At 38.6% G+C, this 24,684-nt stretch overlaps 1 protein-coding gene across 2 annotated transcripts in view; it reads right to left on the reverse strand.

Moving 5' to 3' along the window:
• ARL6 (ARF like GTPase 6) overlaps nucleotides 1–24,684 on the reverse strand; it is a 41,964-nt gene continuing 17,280 nt past the window's right edge. Inside the window, exons 5-9 of one of the 2 annotated variants that reach the window (XM_072431738.1) lie at nucleotides 20,747–20,841; nucleotides 10,289–10,418; nucleotides 9,519–9,574; nucleotides 7,933–7,945; nucleotides 1–289 (exon numbers count right to left, since the gene is read on the reverse strand). In XM_072431738.1, coding sequence (XP_072287839.1) covers nucleotides 256–289; nucleotides 7,933–7,945; nucleotides 9,519–9,574; nucleotides 10,289–10,418; nucleotides 20,747–20,841 — 328 coding nt within the window. In that variant the 3' untranslated portion in view covers nucleotides 1–255. The remainder of the gene's footprint in view (nucleotides 290–7,932; nucleotides 7,946–9,518; nucleotides 9,575–10,288; nucleotides 10,419–20,746; nucleotides 20,842–24,684) is intronic. The other variant, XM_072431748.1, reaches the window with a different exon arrangement.

Consider the following 24,684-nt stretch of genomic DNA (forward strand, 5'->3'; position numbering starts at 1 on the left):
TTACGTTTAAACAACATTCCTTTTACTTTGAATTTTTTACATATTGAACAAATTTGAAAGAACTGATTTACCAAAATACATACAAGTGCAGAGTATAAATGTTTCTACTACTCATCGTTTGTCATAAAGTTTCACTATTTGCTTTACAAAGTGTGTTTGAGGTGCTAAATAAAACGGAGGATCTTCCTCGGACCTTGTAAACCCGGTTAGCACTTCTTTTGGTCCTAATGGTGGCTGGTAAAGTGCAGCAATCCTTTATCTTCTTATGTCTTCATTGCTTGTATTTGATCTAATAAGAACAAAAATATCATTCTAGAATAACTCTGCTTTTAATATTAAGCAGAATCACATAACATAGGCAGTTGATAAATCCACTAAAACTACTGCCATGGTATGTATTTGCTCTTTGCCTTTTTCTCTTATTTAAAATTCAATGTGAATATATGATAAATACATGGAAAAACCAAGTCAAATGGTAGTAATAATAAACTATTAATCCTTAGAATAGCCTTTCCGGAGCTTTTTAACATGGGGGATCCCCTTGAAACAACTTTCAGGTTTTCAGAGAACCCCTTCTATAATTACTATATCCACAGCTCACAGTATATTAGCATGGTGGTTAGTGGGGAAAAAATGTCTTACACTGCTGGCCATTGAGAAAAATGTCCCTCTTACAGACAGCCGAATGATCATTGGTCAGAGAGGCACAAATTGCTCATTGCTCAAGGAACCCCTAGCAAACTCTGGAGGAACCCTAGCGTTCCATGGAGCCCGGATTGAGAAACACACTGCTGCAGTGCTTCACATTCTTCCAAACAATCTTCACACCATCCATTACTGACAACATAACTAAGATTAGCCAATCAGAAAAGGGAGCCGATTGGCTTAAAAATAGACAACTTTGCATTGGAACAGGAGAGCCCCCTGCTGTAACTATGGGTCTATTACATGACTGTAAAAACCACAACCAAAGTGTAAGGCTTTTGTGCTAAATCCACGGCAGCTATTAAAAGTTTGTGGTGAGAGGCTCAAAGGGATAAAAGAACAAAAGTTATTGCCAGTTTGCCAATTCTGTATGTAAAATTACTTTTACCAAAATTTTCAAACATATAGTGCATTGATCCTGTTGTGACCATTGACCAATAAAATACTTATACATACATATATATATATATAATTATATATAAATGACCAAGGGGGTGTGTACATATATGCCAGGGCTCACAAGAAGTGGATTTATTGTTGCTGGGTGTCATTCAGTCTGGAAGAGGACCAACACTTAAGTTGTGCTTTAGTAATTCTAATTGCATACTAAATACAGAACAAAGAGTTGCTGCCCAGACAAGAGCTAAATCTTCTCTGTGACATCAATAAAATTGTATTCTTGAACACTATTTCTTTCCCAGTTCATAACTCATGGGAAGACAGGTTCTAACTCTAAGGCTTAAATCGGCTGGATTCTGCATATTTAGTTCAACAACATCAACAGAGACCTCTTCTAGGAAGGTTTTTATGGGCATGGACAATCATAGTCTCATCAATAACATCATTACCTGTAAAAGCCAAAGTGAAATGCTTTTAATTTATTTACAAAGGCTAAGACTTTTACAAGGCTTGTCTTGCTGGCATTTAAAATCACAGAACTCTCAAACACTATATAAAACAGCATGTGCTGATCCATATAAAAGTCTATTGGTGTTGTAATATCTATTTGCTGTAACTGGCTAATTGAAACCATGGTGCCTATTAAAACTCAAGCATGACATACTGGTTTCTATGTGCAGAGCCTTTGAATACATATATTACAGAAGTCAGATTTAAAGAGTCATGTTACTATATGAGCATGGTGATTGGGAGGAAGGTGGATGTGATGGGTTTTTATAGGATTCCATTGATATTGAGAAGGGTCTCCATCTTCTGACAACTTGTCTTTTCTATGAAGAATTTAATATATATATATATATATATATATATATATTTGTGACATTTGGTGTAGTTTGTAACAAGATTCATCTTCTATAAGGATAAATATTAAGGCATATAAAAAAGCATTAAAAATAACCACACCTTTCACATAGCACTGAATGTTGAAGTGACCTTGTCTAAACTGTGTTTTTTTTTGACTGAGGAATATTAAAAAAATTACAACATGGATTTCATTTGAATTTGATCATATTTTACAAATTACATTATATTTACTATACTGTCCTTCTGTGTGTTTATATGTTTAACACTGTGCATACCTTTTCAGTGAAAAAATACTATTAAGTCATTAATTCTTTTAAATCTTACATATATTTATTTAAAGTGGAACTCAATCAGCAATACTCAACATTCCCTGTTCCTTCACAATGCATCAATAGCTTCTTCCTTCTCTCCCTGTAGAGGAATTTTGGCTATCTTGATTGGCCAGGCTGAATTGATATGCGTGGGAATTCATTCATACATGCGGGGGCAAAACAGGATTCACAGGTATCCTGGTAACTAAGCTGACAAGTAGCGTTCACAGTTCAGCTTTTTGCCAGATACCTGGGGAAATCAGGCAGGTGGGAGGAAATATTGCAGAAAGGAGATCACTTGTTCCTTTCAGCAATAATGACCTGCCTGATTGTGTATTCCTTAAAGTGGAACTTTTGCCCTCCTAATTTTTAGCATTGGAGGACTTAGTGGATATTGACATAAAAGGACTAAGGTTCTGGTTGTGCTGCAAAGTGGCAACTACATTATGATTTCTCTGCTCTTACAGCAAATCTTTGGACAAAGTGAAGTCTAACTGAAAACCTAATGAAACTTTTACTCTAACTGATGCTGTTCCATAAACTGTTCAGTAAGGTAACTGCTTGCACTGTTTGGTTAAATATTACTATGCACTGTCAGAAAGTATTATAATTATTCCTATTAACTTGTATTTCTATAGTGCCAACATATTATGTTGCGCTGTACAAAGTTCATAGTCATGTCACTAGCTGTCCGTCAAAGGAGCTCACAATCTAATGTCCCTACCATAGTCATATGTCTTTACCACAGTCTGAGGCCAATTTGGGGAGAAGCCAGTTAATCTAACTGCATGATTTTGGGATGTAGGAAGAAACCAGAGTGCATGGAGGAAACCCACATGAACATGGGGAGAACATACAAACTCCATGCAGAGAGAAGAAAGGTAGAGTACAAAATTTAGCATGGAAATTCACCAAAAGATATTTTAAGCTAAAACATGACAATTATAATCTGAACTGAAAACATTATAAAGACGCTCTGGACATCACTGCAGACCTGAATGATTTTGTGTTAAATATTATTCAACCAATGAAATGGTAAATTCTCATTGGCCTCAATTTAAGTCATAGATTTCCTGCTCCATTTTTGAATTCTGAAGTTCAAAGTAATTTTTTATACTTAGACCCGCGCTGGAAAGTTTAATTTTCATCCAAAGGCAGGTAATTATTTAGAATGCATTACTGACTGGGCCCATTCCCTTCCAAGAGAGAACCCTCGGAATCAGAATAAAATTTCCAAAGGAAAATTCTTAGGTCCTAATTGTGAAAAATCTACCCCACCCATGTGCAGTGTAACTAAAAACTAAATTTACTTGGAGATTGCTGGAAACACTTTAATCATGGCCGTCCGCCATTCACAGAACTGGCAGCAATTATCTTGTTTCTTCCAGACAAGTTACTGGAAGAATTCTTTGGGAAAGTGACATCTGCTTAACATACAGCAGTATATACAGGTGACATATAAAGCAGCTCCTATAGATCATGCTACCTACAGCACAAGGGTTTACAGGGGGCAACTGGCACAACAGAATAAATAAAAAGAAGAGAAATTATTTAAATAAATAATGCATGCTGCGTATATTTCATGTAAAAAAAATCTCAAAGCCTAAAGATCAACATCAGGCAAGCAGCTAATTGCACAGTTGAAATACCTACATTCTATGAATTCTGTGTAATAAGATTTGAAGTGCAGAACTCCTTTGGGTGCCACTTTTAAATGGTAGGCTTGTGTATAATCTGTTCCATTCACTTTTTTGTGATTCCCCTACAGCTGACAGTGCTAAACCTTTCCCCCATGCTTCTTTGTGAATAGGTAGAGGGTTAGGGCTTGTTCAGACCAGCTATGGAACTTGGTTTGTGTGCAGCTATCTTTGGCTGGCACCTTGTTGGCCACTTGGCTGTCACCACCGCTGTGCTATTTCTCAATGAACCAGGGTTTTAACATTTTACAGTGGGCAGTGCTGAACTATTCACTAACACCCCCATTTATTTCCTATAGACAACCATAGGTGAAGAGCTACTTGAAGACTCAACTGCAGACATGGTAACTACATTGCACCCTCACTCTCAAGTCCTTACGCTCTTCAGAGCTGGCAATGAGCCAAATATAAGAATTACCCATTAAATACCTGAACTGTCAGTTCCTGCAGGTAGTATGTAGTCTCTTATAGTATTGTGCTAGAAAGACCTGTAAAATACTCTTCTGTTCAAAGATCAATGGAATAGAATCATGATACAACCCTTTGACTGCATGCATGTGACCTGTATACTGGGTCAACAGACACTCAGACTGTAAATTTATTAAAAATCTTCCCATAAGGTTATCTGTGTATTTATTTTAGGCTTGATATTTACATGTAAAATCCCCTGAGACTGCTGATGGTGCCACCTCATTGGATGTAATGTCAGCAGCCTGAGTTGTCACTCAAGTTGGCCACTCAAGTACACTTCAAAGTATTCACCTTTGCTCCTCCTTGGCTGCTGCATAAAATGTTATAAAGGTATACTACTACAATTCCTGGCATCACTCGCATCTATAGACCAGCAGCCTCTCTGCCTATGTGTGGCCCCGCATTGGACTGATGTATAGACACAAGTAATGCCGGGATTGTAGTTGTGGCATCACTTGCGTCTATAGACCAGTGGCTGTTTAGAGGCAGGGAATTGTAGTAGAGGTGCTATTTCAGTTTCAAGTTTGGTCCACTGTGTATTTGAGTTTGACACCCCTGCTCTAGGGAAAGGGCTGTGCTAAGGAACTAACCTGGAGTAGTCGATTTTCTAGCACCGCAGTAGGCAAAGGAATAATAAATGTATAAAATAAAAGTTGATGGTCTGTGATCTTTACACGGTGTTGGGGCAAACAAAAGATGGCAGGTACTGGTTATGACTAAAGCAGCTTGCTGCATTTGCGGAGAAACTTTTGCAAAAATCAACCTGGAGAAAAATCATTTAATTCAAGTTTAAACTTGAGGACTGCTGTGACATATGGGCAGATGTTGGATCTTCTATCACAACTGCAAAAAAAGATTTGATGATATACAGCAGACGTAAAGATGTCAAACTGTACTCTGCAAACAGAATCCCATACATTTGTCTGAAAACAAGGCAATACAAAAAGGGCTGTTGTGATGCAGGTACTGGATCATTCTGTGTGATAACCATTCAAGACGCCTTCTTTCACCTAGATTACAGTACATTTGATGCTCCAAGAAATTGTTTTATGAACAGTAAATCAATTCTGACATCTAGTGGTGACTGTGTGTGCTGCATTACATCTGCTTTTTATTTGGTGCTGAGACAGGCATTGTATTCATAGGAAGTGAGAGAAGATGGAGAGTTTATTTTGTTATGGAGACCATTGTTAGGTCCTGTGCTATAAGATTTCTTTTAAACCAATACTAAATATCTTTAGCAACACATCCAGATTTCTGGTAGAAGTGTGTGGTGTCAGTGGTGTCTATCCTATAGGCATAGCTTATGTTGTATGGGGGGATTGGGGGTGTCAGCCAGCAATAAACAAAATAATGTAGCCAGGGCCAAATTTACTGGAGCAGCCAATATACATGACTTATTGGCCCTGATTTATTAAAGCTCTCCAAGGCTGGAGAGAATACACTTTCACCAGTGAAGCTGGGTGATCCAACAAACCTGGGATGGATTTGGTCCAGGATTCAATGCATTTGCTAGCAAATAGCAAATGACATTGAAGAAATCCATTCCAGGTTTGCTTGATCACCCAGCTTCACTGGTGAAAGTGTATTCTCTCCAGCCTTGGAGAGCTTTAATAAATCAGGCCCATTGTCTTGTGGGGCAAAGCCAGGCCCATGCTGGCTAACCTGGAAAGCCACTACAGGAAAAGCCATGATTGTGCAAGTCACTAGTAATCCCAAAGACTTTGTTTGTGATGTCACTTCCTATTCTTCTGACATCAGCTCCAGACTGCTGAGAAAAAAAATGTGTTCATGCATGCATGTGCCTGCATAGGTGAATCAGTGTTCTGCCCTGAATAAGTCAGCAAGGATCTACCTTAGGCTGGAGATAGGGGCATTCTGTCATTCACCTGTCAGTACTCACACGGGCCGTGCTGTGTGGGGAGCCTATTGTCAGTGTGCACCTTTATCACATTCACAGCGCAGCCTTATCCTGACATTGCCATAATTAAGGAAATTAAGACAGAAAGCAGAGTTTTTTTGGCACATATATATGTCAAGCATATATAACATATAATCATATGACATAGATAGATTAGGTAATTTTTGTTGTTCCAATTAGCAGTTTCATAGGAAGCGTGACCTACTATATATACAGAGGCTCCGTGCTGTTAGGAGCTGTGTACAAGTGCATAAGTGAAACGGCTCGTTTCCCGCCGCGTTTCGCCAGACGGCTTCCCCAGGAGAGCGTTGTAAGTTGTATTTGATTAAAAAGTTCTCTAAGAGGGATACCTCAGATGGTAACATTGTCACATAATTGTCTCAGCAGTGTGTGCGGGGCCCCTCGTCCATGCTGTGTGTGATTTGTTGACTTTTAGTGAACATGTACTATTCCCAATTGTCCATTTTTCTAATATGTAGCCTGGTATGTTAAGCATAGTGCAGTGTTCTGAGGAAGGGTGACACTAAGCAATCATATGTTTTATCAGGGTGCTTTTGCCCTATTGCCTTCTTCTGTTTATTTGCCAAGCTGGGGCTACATTTTGAACCATTTTGTACTGTCTAACTGCAGAGTTGATTGCTGAGAATTGTACTGTTCTTGGTTTTCCTCAAATATGCAGATGTGATTGACAAGCCCAGAGGCTGTGCTGGGTCTACTGACTGACAGTACAGCTCTGCCAATCAAACAGCTTCAGGCAAGAGACTTGGAAGAGGTGTCAGACCACCAGGGAGACATTCAGCTGTAATCAATACTGCAAGAATTAATGCACAAAGTATGAAGACACTCCAGTCTGTTTATGTTGTGTAAATGGAAGGTGTGAATATATGAAAACACCTAAATAATAAACAAACTTGAAATATTAGCATCCTGTGAAAGCATTAGAAATACAGTGTTCAAATGTAAAATTCTCGGCAACTTTTCTAATATTGTATGGATATCGTTCCTTTTAACAGCAAATTTACATTTGTGGACCGGAGAATGTACTTTGTTTGCATGCCTAGCGTGTCAAGCCACGGTTCACATTTACAACAAAAAGTTAGTATATTCGTATCTGTCTTACAATGAGCACCCCTGTTTGATACTTGTGTGTATAGACTCTAAAAGAGACTTACCAAAGGCTGCCTGAGATGACACTTAATGAGGTCAATGAACATGAGATGGTATTAGTGCAGAAACCGCTAATATATACTGCATAAGAATTCTACCGGTGTATACTGCACACCGGTTCTCAATTTTATCTATAGCCAAAATTATAATTTTAATAAAAAAGGACAAACTGTAATATTCACAAACAGTAGTTTTTTCTATCTGTATTAGAGGTTTAATAAATATATAGTTCCCAGAGAAGTACTGCAATAAAAAGAATAAATGTGAAATAAATGGGCAATACATTTGTGGCCAGACTGATACCAAGTGACGAACAGCAATTTTAAAAAGATATAGTATGGTGCTAAAGACTGAAAGGAATAAAACAAAATAAGCAAATCAATGCAGCTATACTTACTGCGTGATTTGATCTGATAGCGGAAGAAATGGAAATAACAAAATGAAAGAAATAACTGAAAGCAGGGAGGGAGTGAGAGAAAGAGAGAGAAAGATGGGAACAAAAGCAATAAAAGAAGGATGGAGGGAGGAAGGAGAGAGAGAGAAGAGGATGGGGGGGGGGGAAGCAAGAGAGACAGACAGACAGAGAAAGGGGAGGGGGAGAGCGCGAGAGAGAGAGAGAGAATGGTAGAACAAGAATAAAAAGAGAAGGGAAAGATGAAAAAGATAGAGTAGGAAAGGAGAAAGACACAAGAGAGAAACCAGAGAGAGAGAGAAGAGAGGCAGAGGAGAGAGGCAGAAAGAAGAGAGAATCAGACAGACCGAGAAGATGTCCTCAAGAGCTCATAAACTCAAAACAGCTGTAGTGGAAAGGTAAGTTGTATAAAAACAAAGTAATTCTGGCAGGGCCATGAAGTTAGTTATGGTAGCAGACTATGCCAAAATATCTTTAACGTTTACACTAATGAACTGGTTGCAGCTCCAGAATCCCCATAGGACTAGGACTAACTCTAACATGACACTGAAGTCAAATCGTTGATGTATACAGATGACCTTTTATTGCTGCCACTAACAGAGAAAGCCTTACAAGAGACATTTACCATAGTGTTCCACATAACATGGGGTTGCACAGAAAACAAATCAAGTGTTTTTCCTTTATTTTAAACAACTGCACTTTTTATGAATCTAAAGGCTAGATATATCTCGGCCTAGAAAATACCCAAGAAGGAAGTTTAAAGCCAGCCATAGAGGTTCCAAAAACAAAGCAAATACCTTCTACACCATCATCAGACACGTATACCACCTAAAATCACTAAAAAGAGTAAAGTTCTGGCTCAAAATTTTGGCAAGGGTATGTTATTTCTCCTGTATGTGCCCTGACAACATATAAAGTAAATTACATTATAAAAAAAATCCTAAAGAGAAATATGTATGAGAAAGGATAAATAAACTACCAGAAAGTAACTACTTTTAAACTACTACAACCTGAGCCTATACCTGGAGATGCTACAAGACCTTTAAAGACAAACAGATCATGAGTCTGTACAGACCGACAGCTCATACCCTGGGAATCAAATTAAGATGGCACACACAGACCACAAGCTTGGGTAGAGCAGACATTACCTGTGCTGTAACCAAGGCATCACAGAGGATGCACTTTCTGCTACATTGCCCCACATACGCAGAGGTGAGAGAATCACTTCCACAGACTTTTACTATCAACCCAGACTTTGTCCTGCTGAAGCCTATTTAATTTGAAGAGTGGGGAGAGACTGAGCATGATATTGAGAAAGGGTGGGAAGAGACAGAAAGGAAGAATGGAAAGAGAAAGAAAAGTATGAGAAAACAGAGATAGAGAATGAAAACTAACAAGACCAGAAAGAAAGTATTAGGATAGAGAGACAGATAAAGGATTGAGTGAGAACTAGAAAGAAAAGCAAGACAGAAGGGGAAAAAAAGTTGGGAGAGGGAGAAAGAAAAGAGAGGAATAACAGATAATTAAATGTATAATAAACAGCAATGGTGCAACAGGAAAATGCCACCAACCTTGTAGCCAGTCCACTCCTTCCTGAAGGCCCTCACCTTTCAGTCCGTCACTTGCACTGAAATATAAGGTAGTAGTTAGCACAGGGCTTGTTCAGGGCTATTCAACAATGTATTAACCAATTGAGGCTGGGAAAGATATTAGCATTGTCAGGAACCTATATGAACCAATGGAAGGATTTGGTCCTGATCAAAATTCTTGAGGGATCTCATGAACAGTGGGCATTTGCAGTAACAAGGCCAGAGGTAGACTGCAGGTACATAGCTGTGCATACCCAGTAAAGCCTTAATTATGATAAATTTAAATAGCCCACCTTAAAATTTGACATTCCACCTCTACATTTCCCACTTTCACAATGACTCAAGAGACCTAACAAACCCAATCAATGAAAACCTAACAAATACATCTTGTGATGGAGCAGTGGAGGATTTCTGTTTCTTTTGGCTTAAAAGGAATGATAGTGGCATGGACCTATAAGAGAATAGGAATAAGACATGGACCCCTGGTTTCTATTGTTTTTAACCAGAAGGACTTCGGACCTTTCAGAATTCACCAGGAACTTGCTCCATGTCTAACCCAGAAACTTTTACATGGGATCTGTCACCTTATTTTTTTTTCTTCTGAAGGACGCTCACTGCAGCACAGTTATTGAGAAAACATTTCTGCTTAGAGTTGCAGCACAGGGACAACTGTATTCTGGTTTATAGACACTTCTAGCAATCGAAACATCTTTTTTGTGAACACACACACTTCAAAATAATAGAACCATTACCAAATATGCCACGGCTTGTCCTTGATGTTCTCTAAACACAGCAACTGAGAGACCTTCACGGATGACAGAGAGTCCCTGAGGTCCATTTTGTTAGCAAAAAACAAAATTGGTATCCGTCTGTGCATAATGTCTGGGGAACAGAGGAAAAAAAATTGTAATAAAGTATAAAAGAACACAGTTTCAGGTTGTACGAACATGTGATAGCATTTACTAGCACTAACAAAGGTGTAAACTCCTTTCAATATTCGGACAGACATGTGCTTGAAGTATTAATACTGTTGTTCTCCTTAGCAATGAGAAAAATGAATAAGCTAAAACAATAAGCTAATAAAAGGTTGATATACGTAACTGAACTCTATTACTTGAGAAAAGACTGATATTCCTAAAATCATTCAGAAGTTTTAGAGTATCAGAACTCAAAGATTATATTCCAGCATAACGTTCCTTAGATTTAATGGATACATTGGGCCTGGTTTATTAAAGCTCTCCAAGACTGGAGAGGATAAACGTTCATATGTCAAGCTGGGTAATACAGCAAACCTGGATTTGATCTGCTCCAGGATTGAAAATTTGCTAACAAATAGCAAGTGACTTTAAAGAAATCCATTCCAGGTTTGCTTTGCTGGATAACCCAGCTTCACTGTTGAAAGTGTATGTTCTCCAGGTTTGGAGAGCTTTAATAAACCAGGTCCCATATGTACCAATACCAATTCTCTTACTGACAATAAATATAAATGGCCACCACACTCATTACCATAATGAATGAATACCCTTTTTACACTGACCACCAATCTAAGGAGGAATTTTTCTTCAGACTACCAATGTAAGGGGCATTTTTCCACTCATCACCATATAGGTAGGCATAATTATAATGATCCCCAACATAAGAAACCTTTTCCACGCCGACCACCAATATAAATAGACATTTGCCCACTGACCCCCAATGTAGGGAGCCATTTCCACATTGGCCACCAATGTAAGTAGCCATTTACTCACTGATCACCAGTGTAAGGGGCATTACCCCAAAGACCAGTAATGCAAGGCAGTCTATCTGCATTTCTCTACTTGCCATCATATTATAAAAATTCTGTGATTATTACTGTAATTTTCTGAGTGCTATTTGTATCTATGACATTGAAGGACTTTATATTTTAGCTGAAACAACGTAACAAGCATCCCTTATATTCATATCTTATACAAGGTCCAATCAATTACCGTAGTTTAAATTACTAAACTTAGGCTTGTATAAATGAATACCAATAAGGAGGAAATCCTCCAATTGGAACACAAACACAGAATTTCTAATCCAATTTTTTGGTCTGGTAAAAATGATTTTTCTTGCTTAGATTTTTCCAAGCTGAAAAGATCCCCCTTTACCTCCCGTGCCAGTGACGTAAAGATAAGTTTGCCTAAATTTTATACCAGCTCGGTTTCTTTTCACGGAATTTGAATTGCTGATTGGTCTATCCATACTGGTTATTTCTGAAACTAAATTCTATTATTTCTATATTTAATTATTGTATTGTTTTGAAATATTTGTTATATGAATGATTGAATTGTTATGTGCAAACAGCATTATTAAACAGGTAGCTGTGAGTTTATTTTCTCAGCAGAATTTATTCTCTGTTTAAGAAAAAAGTCAATCATGCCCGCTTATTTAAAGCATAGACTTCATGCACATTTGGAATGGCTGCACTGTAATAGATAAATCAGCCTGCTTTGTTTTGACCTATGTACTTTAGGGCTGCAAGACAATACAAGAATGTCATGAAATTATAATGCAGACAATGTTAAAATAATAAAAATAAATCACACCGATATGGAAAGCTAAAAAGCCAGTATATACTATAAGGCATAGGACTGTGTAATATTTAACAGGAACACTTCCAGGGAGTGTCTGTTTACATCCTCAAATGCTGCTAAGTTTAAGGCTAGATCCTAAATCTTCGGGCTTGTCCATAAATGACAAGGAAATAGCCAGCACATGGGTCATTATTACCTTCAAAGCACAATAGTGGGAAGTAGCAGAATATCCTCTGCAATATACTGTGATGTTTCTTTTCAATACAGAGTACTGCAGCCTCAACTCTACTGGGAGATCTGCACACAAGAACAGATTGTGCATCCAGGGAATGGTGCTTGACAAAATATATTATCTATCAATAGTTTGTCAAGTGAACAGAGAAGCTTGATCTACAGTGCAGGCATGTATATAGCTGACAGCATATCTATATAAGCCTGAGGACACACATAGTTAGGCATCTTCACTGCGGGAAAAGCAAATAAAACAGTCTACTAAACTTGCCATGTGGGCCATAACTGTACATAGTCTAAAAGCAGCAACAAAGAAGTAAGAAAGGAAAAGATCAATTTCATGGCAATTTTGGAATATGGAATATTTGCAAACAGTACCTACACCAGTTTCCCTGCATGGGATCACATTAAAGCAAACCTAAACGCAACATTTTGACTTTACATAAAAGGGTAGACGACCTTTATATGTAAAGTAAAAATATTTATTTTTTTAAGTGCAACACCCATAAAAAAAAAAAAAACAAACAAACAAAAGGGAGCAGCACCACCCCTTTAATGCCCGATCGCTGCAACTGAATGGCAGTGCAGAGCCTCCCGGGATGTGTGACGTAGATATCCCTGGTTGCTCCATCAAGTGGCATTTTTTTCCATTAGGAGGAAAGAGATGCCGATCTAACGCAAGTGCAGTTAGATCAGCTCTCTTTTTTCCCCCTTTAGAGTGGGATACTTATCCCGATTTTGTACCTGCGCAGTGTGAGATCGCGTGTCGTAGCAAGAGGGCTGGAAGACAAGATCGAAGATGGTGGCTCCAGACAAAGAGAAATTCTAGGATGACGTGGAACTGGATCAAGAGGGAGGGGGGGCAGCACCATCGAGGGATCTGCAGGATTAAAAGTGTGATTATTTTTTCACTTTAGGTGAAAATGACGCGACTAAGATAACAATAAGTGTGATTAAGTTACTTAGTCCCCATCAGCTGGCTTTGTATGGAGCAGTGCAGTGTAGGGTGAAAGAAAAAGCCACCTGGAGCCAAGGGATTTTTGGCAAAAGAGACATCACGTGTCTTTTGTCAATTAGATCTACGTCCTTTTTGATTATTGCTCCTTGTGAACTTTGGCCACTTTGATGACATAATTCCAGGTATCCTGGCATCCAATGTTTTTTGACAGTTCTAAAGAGCAATCAGGCAACTAAGAATGATTACTGCAGAAGGAACATCGTCTGTCCTGTCTTGTCCAACATTTCTAAAAGTTCAGCCCTGGGGAAGGCAGGGGGTGGGTTACTAGAACAGTAGCAGCAATAAGGCCATAATTAGGCCACAACGCTACTTCACAATTAGTCTTTAGTATTTTTATCCATATTTTTTTGTTACAAAAAAAGATTATTGTACACCTGAAACTGCAGTAGGGCAAAGTATAAGTCCCGTATAGAGGGATATTATGCTGTGCTTTTTCTTTTTTAAACCTATACAGCTTTCATTTGACCAGACACTATCTTTCTTCATTGCTGGATTCAGTTTTACTATGCGCCTATCGTGGTAGCAGATGTGAATATCTTTGTATTTTATATATGTATGTAGAAAGCAAAATTTTTATTTCAAGTCGGTAAAATTGCGATAGGCCAGCGTCGGCTCTCAAGGAACAAAACTGTATACACTGCCATGATATACGAGACATATTACGAGAGGCATAAAGTGCAGAACAGAGGAAGGAGCTAGATGATTCACAGCAATTTTGCAATATTCTGTCAGGCTACTGATGTCATATAAAAAGTCTGCAATAAAAGGTACTTATGGGATATGAACTGAGACAAATTAGGACGCAGTAAAGAACAGACACAAAGCGAAAAAAAAAAGACAAACAAAATTAATTTTGAGGAAAGAAAATATCAGTACTTTGATTTTGCTGTCAGGGGAGAAAAGGGACTTTGAAAGAGATTTAAACATCAAAGCAGCTGACAGAAACAATTTACTTGATGTTTCGAGTTTTCATCCACCAATGACCATTAGGAGGCTGACCTGCAGTCACCGCTCCCGGAGAGGGAGGACGAGGGCCACAGATACAGGAGTGAAATGGAGGGAAAAATGAGACTGACAGAGAGGATGTAATTGAAGAAGTCCTGACATGACACTTTACAAAATAATGGGGTTTGATAGGCAGGAATGTCTCAGATAATAATCATCCACAACATGGGGGAAAAATATGCAGCGGTGCTTGTTTCTGCATACTAAACCTGTCTGCAGATTGTTAAAGGTACAGCATGGATCTGTGGGAAAACTGATTGAGCCTTATATATCTCAAGGGACATGAGCCCCATATCCAGGTTGTTTTACATAAAGCCAATTTTCTACATACATTAGAAATATAAACATATTAAAACAATGGTAAAATTTATTTATAGAAAATATAAATACATTTTGCCTTGTTTTGCTGGATTTAGCTGTTAAATAGCACAATTAGATTAATTTAATACTATATTTTCAGAGGGTAGACATTAGTGTTCTCCCCAGCCCCTTTTATCTGGGCGCATCACCCAGCACTTTTCAGTAACCACTCTGTTTTTTGTGTGGTTACTGATGAGTTGTCTCACAATACAAGGGCTGCCATCTGCCTAAAGCTTCTTCCCACTCATTTCTGGGTTGAACACTGGACTTCATATTAGGATCTCAGCTTCCATGTTTTTCAATGCAGATATCTTTTAATCTCAGCTTTGTATAACAATATGGGTCTTGTATATACACCCATATTTGAAAGTTAATTCCACATCAATCAGTTGTCAGAGGAAGACCAGTATTTAACATCAACAATAATATTGCTTACAACGCACCCCTTTACGTTACATTATACAATCAACGAGCGAGGTCAACGTCTCCATGAAAGTCTGCTGTGGAGCGGGTGGGGCCCAAGGTAAGTATGTGCCATGATTGGCAAGTATGCTGTGTATACTTGCTGATTGTGACAGAAGCTTGCCACCCCCCAAGTTTAATTCTGCTTTAAGTATAATATGCTACTTTTTTTTCTTGGTTAATCACCACGCTAATACAATTTTAAAATATTTTTTCCCTATTTAATACCATCTTTTAGACCCAGTATAATCACCATTATGTCAATGTGTTTCTCTCTGCAATGTGACATTTATTGGATTTCATTTATTTCAACCATGGAGACTTAATATGCGGGCTCTAACTTGGCCATTATACATGAGGAAGGGTGCTGTGGTTCCTACACATTTTTCAGAGTCCATTAACTTGCCAACTTTTATTTTATTAGAACCTGCATTTTCAGGATTCACGTTCAGCACCACCTGATGGTAAATCAGGGATTCCAGCTGTCCTGTACAGCTATAAAGGCATTGATTGGAGCGAATGGTTCAAAACAGGTGCAAAGAAAACGCTGGTGAAATTAGAATTGTTTTCCACAGCAGCTAATCGGGCTTTATTTTACATATTTAACCACCTAAGCGTTACACTGAGGTCTAGATTTCTGTACCAAAAGTGATCCACTGTTTTTCATGAAATTTTTTTTAAAATTGTAGACCTGTAACTTACAGAAATATGTCCGAACAGGGGTTCTAGTAGATAATATGAATATAAAAAATGTTTGAAACACACAATCATGTAAAAAAAAAAAAATTACTTTTAATAAAATTAAAGGAAAAACACAAAAATCAGCAATGTAAACAAATCATAAATACTGAAAAAGCAGTAACTCTGTATATTGTAAACTACTATATTATTCTAAAACACCTCCCTAGAGTGGCAATTTTTAAAACTTTGATTCTGTATTTATTGGAGTTTGTTTTGAATTATTTTGTATTTGATTGGATACGGGAGTTTGTATCCAATCCAATACAAAATAAGAATTTGAATTTCCAAGTTATTTACTTTTATTTTATTTTTTTTTATTTTCTTGTATTGGATTGGATGCTGGAGTTTGTATCCAATCCAATACAAAATGACAGTTTGAATTTACCAGGTACATACTTTGTAATTATTTGAATTATTTTGTATTGGATTGGATACGCAAGTTTGTATCCAATCCAATACAAAATGACAGTTTGAATTTACCAGGTATATACTTTGTATTTATTTGAATTATTTTGTATTGGATTGAATACAGGAGTTTGTATTGAATCCAATACAAAATGAATGAATGAGTTTCAGTTTGAATTTCCCGTACACGCGCCGACGTCATCACGCACGCAGGGAGGAGCCGTCCTGGTTTTTTTTTCTCCGCCGGACGGCTTCTCCCTGCAGAGATCATCCGGCGCTGGAACGAGGAGGACGTGGGACGATCAGCGGGTCCAGGTAAGATGCCGGTTGGCATCTTGTGTTCCGCCGGCCGGCATCTTTTGTTCCACCAGCCGGCATCTTGTGATCCGCTGGCCCGGCGGATCACAGGATGCCGGCGGGCGGAACACAAGATGCCGGCCGGCTTCTTACCGGTCCTGCTGTCACCCGACGAAGGCACCCGACGCTGGAGAGATCGGCGGACGATGATCGATGGAGGACGACGCTGGATGAGCACAGGGGGACCAGGTAAGTAAGGATGTACAAAATCTCGGGCTTAACCATCCTTGCAGTTTTTTTTTGCCCGAGCGAAGGTCGGGCTTAACTGCAAGGAGGTTAAACACAAATTCAGTTTTTTAGTAAATCTGTCCAAGCCCCCACTAAATGCACCTATAGCTCACAGATAGGCAGATGAAGAATGTTGTTTAAAGTGAACAGAGCCCCTGAAAACATATGGGTCATCAAGCACATGGTTAATGCAGCTAGAGCATGTGTGCCACTATTGTGTAGACAACCCACCGCCCAAAGGATTGTGGTTCCACAAAATCATGCTCATGGAAGACCTCACATCATCCCTACACTGCACAGAAGGGAGGATTCGCAATACTTGGTTTATTGAATACAATTCCAGGCAACATTTGAATATATGGAATATCTAACCCTAGGATCTTGAACTACACATTTATGGGAGCAATCAGTTTTTGGCTATTCTGGTGGTGCCCCTTGATGTCCTGAATGACTAAGCCACTTGTAAGTCATGTAGCTACTCCACACGAACTTATGTAGATCAATAGCCACCCTTGCCCGACCCCACCCTCAACACTCTTTTCCAGTCCGTCTATCTTACATCCCTTTATGTATGATGATGATTATATATATTCCAAAATTGCTCAGATTTGCTCTCTTCATACATTGGGCCTGATTTATTAAAGCTCCCAAAGCTGGATACCCTTTCTTTAGTGAAGCTGGGTGATAAAGAAAAACCTGGAATGGACTTCTTAAAAGTTTTTAGCTAGCAAATATTTTGAATCCTGGACCATATCCACTCCAGGTTTGCTGGATCACCCAGCTTCACCGATGAAAGTGTATCCAGCCTTAGAGAGCTTTAATAAATCAGGCTCATTGTCTATGTTTTTTATGTCTGTTACAAAATTTTGAAAATGGAAAATAAAAAATGTTAAAATGTACAGAGCTGGTGGACAGATATAATTTTTCCTAGAAGACTTTTTATTATAAACATCCCATCTAACAAAACTCACCCATGAAATACAAATCACTCCCTGCAAAAATTAGGAGAGTGTGCTGCCCAGCTGTTACTGCTATTTACTGACCAAATAAGCAGTTGTTCAAAAAGTCAGCCCATTCCAATATCATACAAGGCATTTCGACATGATTATTTCCCAAAACAGACCAGAATCCTGTATGTGTCATCAGGGAACACACTTTGATCTCCTAGATGAGGTGCTTGGAAAAGGCCAGCACAGAATTGTAGTAGCAGCAGGAACTCTGATTTCTACATTACACAGAGATGACCAAACAGTCCTGCAGGTGCTTCAATTGCCAGTTCTAGCTAATAGCCTCTAAATTGGAACTTCTAAGGCAAAAAGGGTACTGCACGGTTTAATAAAAAAAAAAAAAAGAAGAAAACTCCACCTGTTTTGTTAATGTACAGATGCAAACTCGACTGGATATCCTAACCTAAAGTTTTAACCAGGGAAGAAAAAATCCTGGCACTCTTACCATCATAAGTAGATAGGACTTCTCCTTCACAAACGCCAGTCACTGTAAAATTTTGTATTCACCCGCAAAGACACTGATTAGCCATTCTCCACTTATAATTGCAGCACATTTAAAGCGCACTGTCATGTAGCAACAGTTAAGACAGATTGCTTTTAAGTATTATTTTTGTAACAAAGCTTCTGCCATATATTCACAGACTCTAGTGGGCAGAAAGCCATTATACTGTAGTGAGGAAAGATGATGAGGTTAGATAAGCATATACTGCAAAAAAGACATTTAGCTTTATTAGCGCACAGCTGACCTGATTTATTACAAGCTGGAAGAATTTCTTTTACAGGTGTGTTTTACATTCTTTTAGGGTTCACTCTGTATTTGTGTCAGGCACATTCTACTACTATGGGATTAGAGTAGAATGTGCTGCTCCAAACATAATTACTGTGGCTGGGTTCAAAAATGAACATATAATATAGAGTATGAAAACCATATGTTAAAATGTTCATGTTACTCGTGGTTGCAAGTACTAATCTTCATTTTTTAGGCTGAAAGTGGATGCAATCCCATTGATTTTACTTGTAGAAACTAGAAGAGAGTATCAATAAAGTTTACAGCTAAGATCGGAAGTCCTTATCTCTCGGGAGCTCAGCTCTCCCAATTTTCCCTCACAGAGACCCTGCTTGGTGTTGTCATTATATGAGGCCATTTTATGCAGCGTTCAGAACCTGGATGCCTGGACTAAAGACCCATAGAATAAAAGGCATTAAAAAAAAAGAAGATCTGAAGCAGAAGGACATCCTAGATTTGAGAACTGTACGAGATTGGGTGAAGTAAGCAGAAGCTGGAAGAAAATGGCCGAGCCCTTTGACCCATCCACGATGGTATAAAGGAAGCTGGGAAGGCACAGGACCTACTGGACTTGGTGTGGAGAAGGATCAATGGCTGTACACCTGTAAAGGTGTCTTTCTTTTTTTTTTTTTGCTTTAGGTTCCCTTTTAATCCACAATAAAGATATGTCAGTATAAAATGTTGCATGTGAGGTTTTTAAAGCCCATGAACCCCAGGCTGATAAGGAAAAAAAATAATGCAGCTCTATGTCTTTTAATACAGCAGTCGCCAAACGGTAGTAATATCCCCCAAATGTTTGTTAATTCAGGATTCGCCAAACGGTAGTCTGAAGCTCTGGACGGTGCGACCCCTAGGGGGGTCAGGAGAAGGACCCTGCTGGGAGGCCGCAGACCATAATTCCCATATGGAACATAGGTTCAGAGGTAGTGGGCTCAGAACTGTGATGGGAGAGTGGGTGGGTTCTGGCATAATGACATCACCCTGGGGGAAGTTTCCTCCCCTATGAGCAACACACGGCTCCCTGTGCATGCATGGTCCAGAGTCTGTGAAATTAGTGGTCTGTTACATCCAAAAGGTTGGCAACCACTGTTTTAATACAGAAACATGAGCGTTGGTAGTGTGCTGCTTCCTCATTAACACTCCAGTCACAGGTGGTAGAAAAGCAACCTATCTCATGCCTTGCAAATACATTTTAGCACTGGATGTGCAGAAAAATAAATTCTTGGGCAGATAAACACTCCCATAAATGTTATCTGTTTGTAGCTAATTGTGTGCAGTTTAACTTTAATCTGAATCTGATAATCTGAAGCTATAATGAAATATTTAAGTATAGCAAGTAGATTAACAAACCTTTGGTTATATTTGTATCATCGCAAAAAAAAATTAGTAAAACATGGGGAGTTGATTTTTAGTTTTGTAGAGAAAAAAAATGTCTTCCTGTATCCCATCTAGGAAACCATTATAGCTAATAGATGACAGAGATAAACACACAACATCCTTTTCTCAGGTTCACAGGGCAACTTTTAATTAAATCACCTTTTGAGGTGTCTGTGACAACAGAAGGCCTCTGTTCCATAATTAACACCGACAGAAGATTTTCTGAACTTTATAAACATCTTGTAGAACCCATATGTTGTACAATTAGTGAGCAAATATGCAAAATATCTGTGAAATTGGAACGTAAATAAACTGACATATGTAGAAAAGTGTGTAAGAAGAGCAGAATTAGACCTGTGATATGAAGCACCTGTTCTGCAGCAAGCACAATGTGATGAGGTGTCAGATTCCCTAAATTCCCCCTTTATTTGTATCTACAGATCTAAGTATATGATGGTGCCTGCTGGTCCATCTCTGAGCCGGGATGTACTGCAGTCACAGCCGAAGAGACTGAGATTAAAATCAGTCAAGGAAGACTTTAGGTATTTGAACCGCTGACATATATCATTTGAGCTGAGTGCTCTTCAGTAGCAGCCGTCAGAGGCGCTGACAAGACGAGTTTCTCTAAAACGTCTGATGAGAATAAAGGGGGAGAAGGGGGCACTGAACAATCTTACCTGCATGATTTAAAAGGGTCTCCAGCTCTTCTTTGGCCACAACCATTCTGAGCTTGTCACTGCTGTCAATGACAAAAATAATCGCCTGGCCTTCTCTGCCGAGAGGAAAGACAGGAAGAATTATAGTCAGACAAATTATTTACAGCTTACAAGAAGGTTGTTACTTGTTTCAGTACTATCACCTGAAAGGGTTACTTTAGCAGCATGCCCTAACATTTATAAGACTGAACATCAATTTTTACTCAAAGGAAACCTGTGAAGAAGAATGCATAGGCTGTCCTTGCTGGCATCTAAAAATGCCAGATGCCTGACAGTCAATGAATACTCATAGATCAGTAACTGATCCTACTGATATCAGAGACAGATATTTTCAGAGAACCAGCAATAAAATCCCCTAAATGTTTGTTAATTCAGGATTCCTTTATATAATAGGTGTGCATTATTAATATTAGTATTATTATTAATACACATATACATACACATACATGGATGCAAATATAGCTCTGACATATAGCACAGCACTGTACAAAGATGACTGGTGCACTCACAAGAGTCTCAGTCATATGTATGGCAAGTTTGGTTGAAATGTCTCCATGCGTTTTCAAGTGATGGTGGAACATACACACCCACATACATCCAATTTTTTATTTATATAAATCTTTCTAATGTCCTGTACCAATATGTGCTTCTGTTCTATTCTGTACATGTTGGATGGCTGTGCTAGGCTGTACCTTACAGTGTACATGTAAATAATACTGCCAAGGGAATAAACACATGTTCTACATTTTCCATCACCGTTTATGTAAAAACTCAGATCAGGTATATTGCAAAACAGCTCAGACGTCTATTCATAAAAGGGGGGGGGGGGGTTCCACTATGCATACTAATGGAAATATTCCTTATTGTATCTGCTTATTGCAATTTGCTTTTAAAGTATGAAAAGTCCAATATCTTGAAGTGTGTTTTCTGCATAATACTGCAGATAAATTTGAAAATGGGAGAAAAGTGATGTCACATGATCCAAGATTCTCCCTTCTATTAGCACAATTGTTTCTCCATACATTAGAATAATAGGGACTTGTCCTTTTTTTAAAAATTCCAAAAAAGCAGAGTACAAACAACATTCACCAGGACCTTTCAGTGCTTTATGAATGTGCCAGAGGAGCTTTTAACAAAACACACAGCATTACGGCAGTGTGGTGTATTGAGCTCACCATATGCTATACAATCTCCTTTATTTCTATCATTACTTGTCTGATGTGATACAAATTGAATTAATTGTAAAGTCCCCATTTTTTACATGTTGAGAAATTCTAAGCACGGTGTGCACAGATTGTTCAATCAAACTGAACATCTTAGGACAACTTACACACACCAGATAATCATCACCCACACGAATGGTTGTGCTCATCTCTGGCGAGAATCTGACATGTGTATAGAAGTTGCAAGACATTGTGTATGAGCAGTGCAAGTGATCCAGGGGGCTAGCAAGATTTGGGATTGCTCAATGCTGCCTTTACTATACCATCACCATTTTTGTTGATGTGAGTTATCAAAACATCTTATTTTACAAAGGCTAAGACTGGGTACACACGTTCAATAATTGTAAAAGATCCTTTCCAACCACAAAAGACTGCACTATGAATGAATGAGCACTGTACTTACAGTGCTGTTCTGCTCTATGGAGAGGGGAGAACAACAGAGAAGCACCCCGCTGTGCGCTTCACTTTCATTATGATCGCTTGTCAACTGTGGATCTGCCAGGACAGACAACGAGCGCTGTACACACGCCAGATTCTCTTTCAATATCAGCCCTGAGGCGATTATCGGACAAGAATCATCTGACGTGTGTACATAGCCAAACACTACATTGTAATTCCTATAATGACATATGAAATTAGAACAAAAACTATATCAATAATGAATAATATTTATAACTACCAGCATTTACTGTCATATTGAAAATATTATACCAGGAGTCAGGTTTTACAATCTAATCAATTTAATAGGATTTGGAATTGGCGGACACCAGGTAATACACTTGGCACATGCTCACTTTCCTTCGAGATGTCTTACTGGGCAGACCTTTTCATGAACTTCATAAGGGCACAAATTGATCCCCCTTAGGGCACACAATACCCAAAGTGCTTTATTAGCCTGTAAGCCATGCTCAGCCAGGCTTACGACTTATATGGAGGGGGCTGGAGTAGTTAACAGGAATGTATGATGGTTTATCATGGTGGAATTTATTGGAAATGTCTCGTGCTGCAGATAGTGGCTAGCTGGTACAGCACAGAGGCTACCCACAGAAATAAATCAGCAGACAATGCCATTGTTATGATGTGACTGATTTCCAAAAGCCTGAGCTGAAGTGTTTTTCTCTAGGTCACTTCTATTGCAAAAAATTTTGAGAGATAACCAAATATCAGGACTATAGACACTCTGGCCTTTGCAGCGCTAGGTCTCCAAATTGAATCTCAGCCAGGACTATCTGAATGTAATTTGTAGTTTCCCCCCATGTTTGCGTGGGTTTCCTCCAGGTCTTATGGTTTCCTTACACATTCCAAATCATGCTGTTAGGTTAATTGGCTTCCTCCCAAAATTGACCTTAGATTGTATTATTGTAATATGACTATATTAGGGACATTAGATTGTAAGCCCCTTTTAGCTACAGTTAGTGACACGACTATGGACTTTGTACAGAGCAGCGTTATATGTTTATGGTATATAAATACTGTGTAATAATAATAGAATAGGATCATAATACAAAGAAGTCTGACTATATGCAAGAAAGAGCACCATTTACAACACACATATTTAAATATAATACGAATCCCTATTCCCATATAAAAAGGGATTAGAATTTTCATGCACCTTATACAGCAGCCCCAGAGAACGGATTGGAAACAGTATAGTTTCTGCAAAATAAATACCCCGGTAATAAGTCCATCAGCTTTGTTTAATCAGAGCACACTGACCAGTGAGAAAGAATAATGCTCAGCAAACAGCTGAACATACAGATGAAGTACACATAAAGATGCTGGGAATTGCACAGTTTTGCTACATATCACTGTTCTATATGGATTTTTCTGCAGTGAAGGAAAAGTTACAAATCTTATTTCTCCACCAAGCTGTAACTTGACAAGGAAAGAATAGAGCAGATTGATTTGTTAACCTGTTACTCCACTCTCACCTCCTGCCAATATGTTTTTTGTGCTGTAGACCAACCTATTACCTATACATAGTATACTGATTTTCCCTCCCTCAGTCTGAGCTTCACTACTGTCAGTTGGTCGTACTGCCAGTTCATTTCTCAAAGTCTATCTAGTTTGTTTACCTTAGACAATTATCTCTGCTCTCCTAAGGCTATGTACACACATCAGATGATCATCACCCAAGACAAATGGGTGACATCTGATGTGTACAGCGGTTGTCCGATGCTGTTTAATGGGGATCCCTGAATGAAGATTGTAAACAACCACTATGCAAGTCAAGGGAGGAGAACACAGCATGCTGCTCGCTTGCCCTTCATAAAACAGCATTGGCGCTGTGTGTGCAGCTCTCGTTCGTTTATGAACGATCATTTACAGCAATGACGATCTAACATTTGTTCAAAGCGCAAATCAATGAATTAGAGCAGGGAGCTGACTGCAGCACATTGCTGGTTAGGGCAGGCGGGGAAGTAAACTAGGTCAGTTTAACCATTTCATGTAATAATTTGGAAGAATGGTTCCGTTTCTATAAATGATAATGGTGTACCTTTCCAGGTTAAACAGCCCTTGTTATCAGTAATGAAATAACAGTGTATGGACTGTCCACACTTTTACAAATGATGTAATTGCATTAATGTTTGATTTGAAATGGTTTCATGATGGTTTTCATGGTAATGATTTGAAATCTGGTTTCATTACAAGGGAATACAAGTACACATTGACAGC

Source organism: Pyxicephalus adspersus, chromosome 1, assembly GCF_032062135.1.
Source record: "Pyxicephalus adspersus chromosome 1, UCB_Pads_2.0, whole genome shotgun sequence".
In the NCBI taxonomy this organism is placed as follows: Eukaryota; Metazoa; Chordata; class Amphibia; order Anura; family Pyxicephalidae; genus Pyxicephalus; species Pyxicephalus adspersus.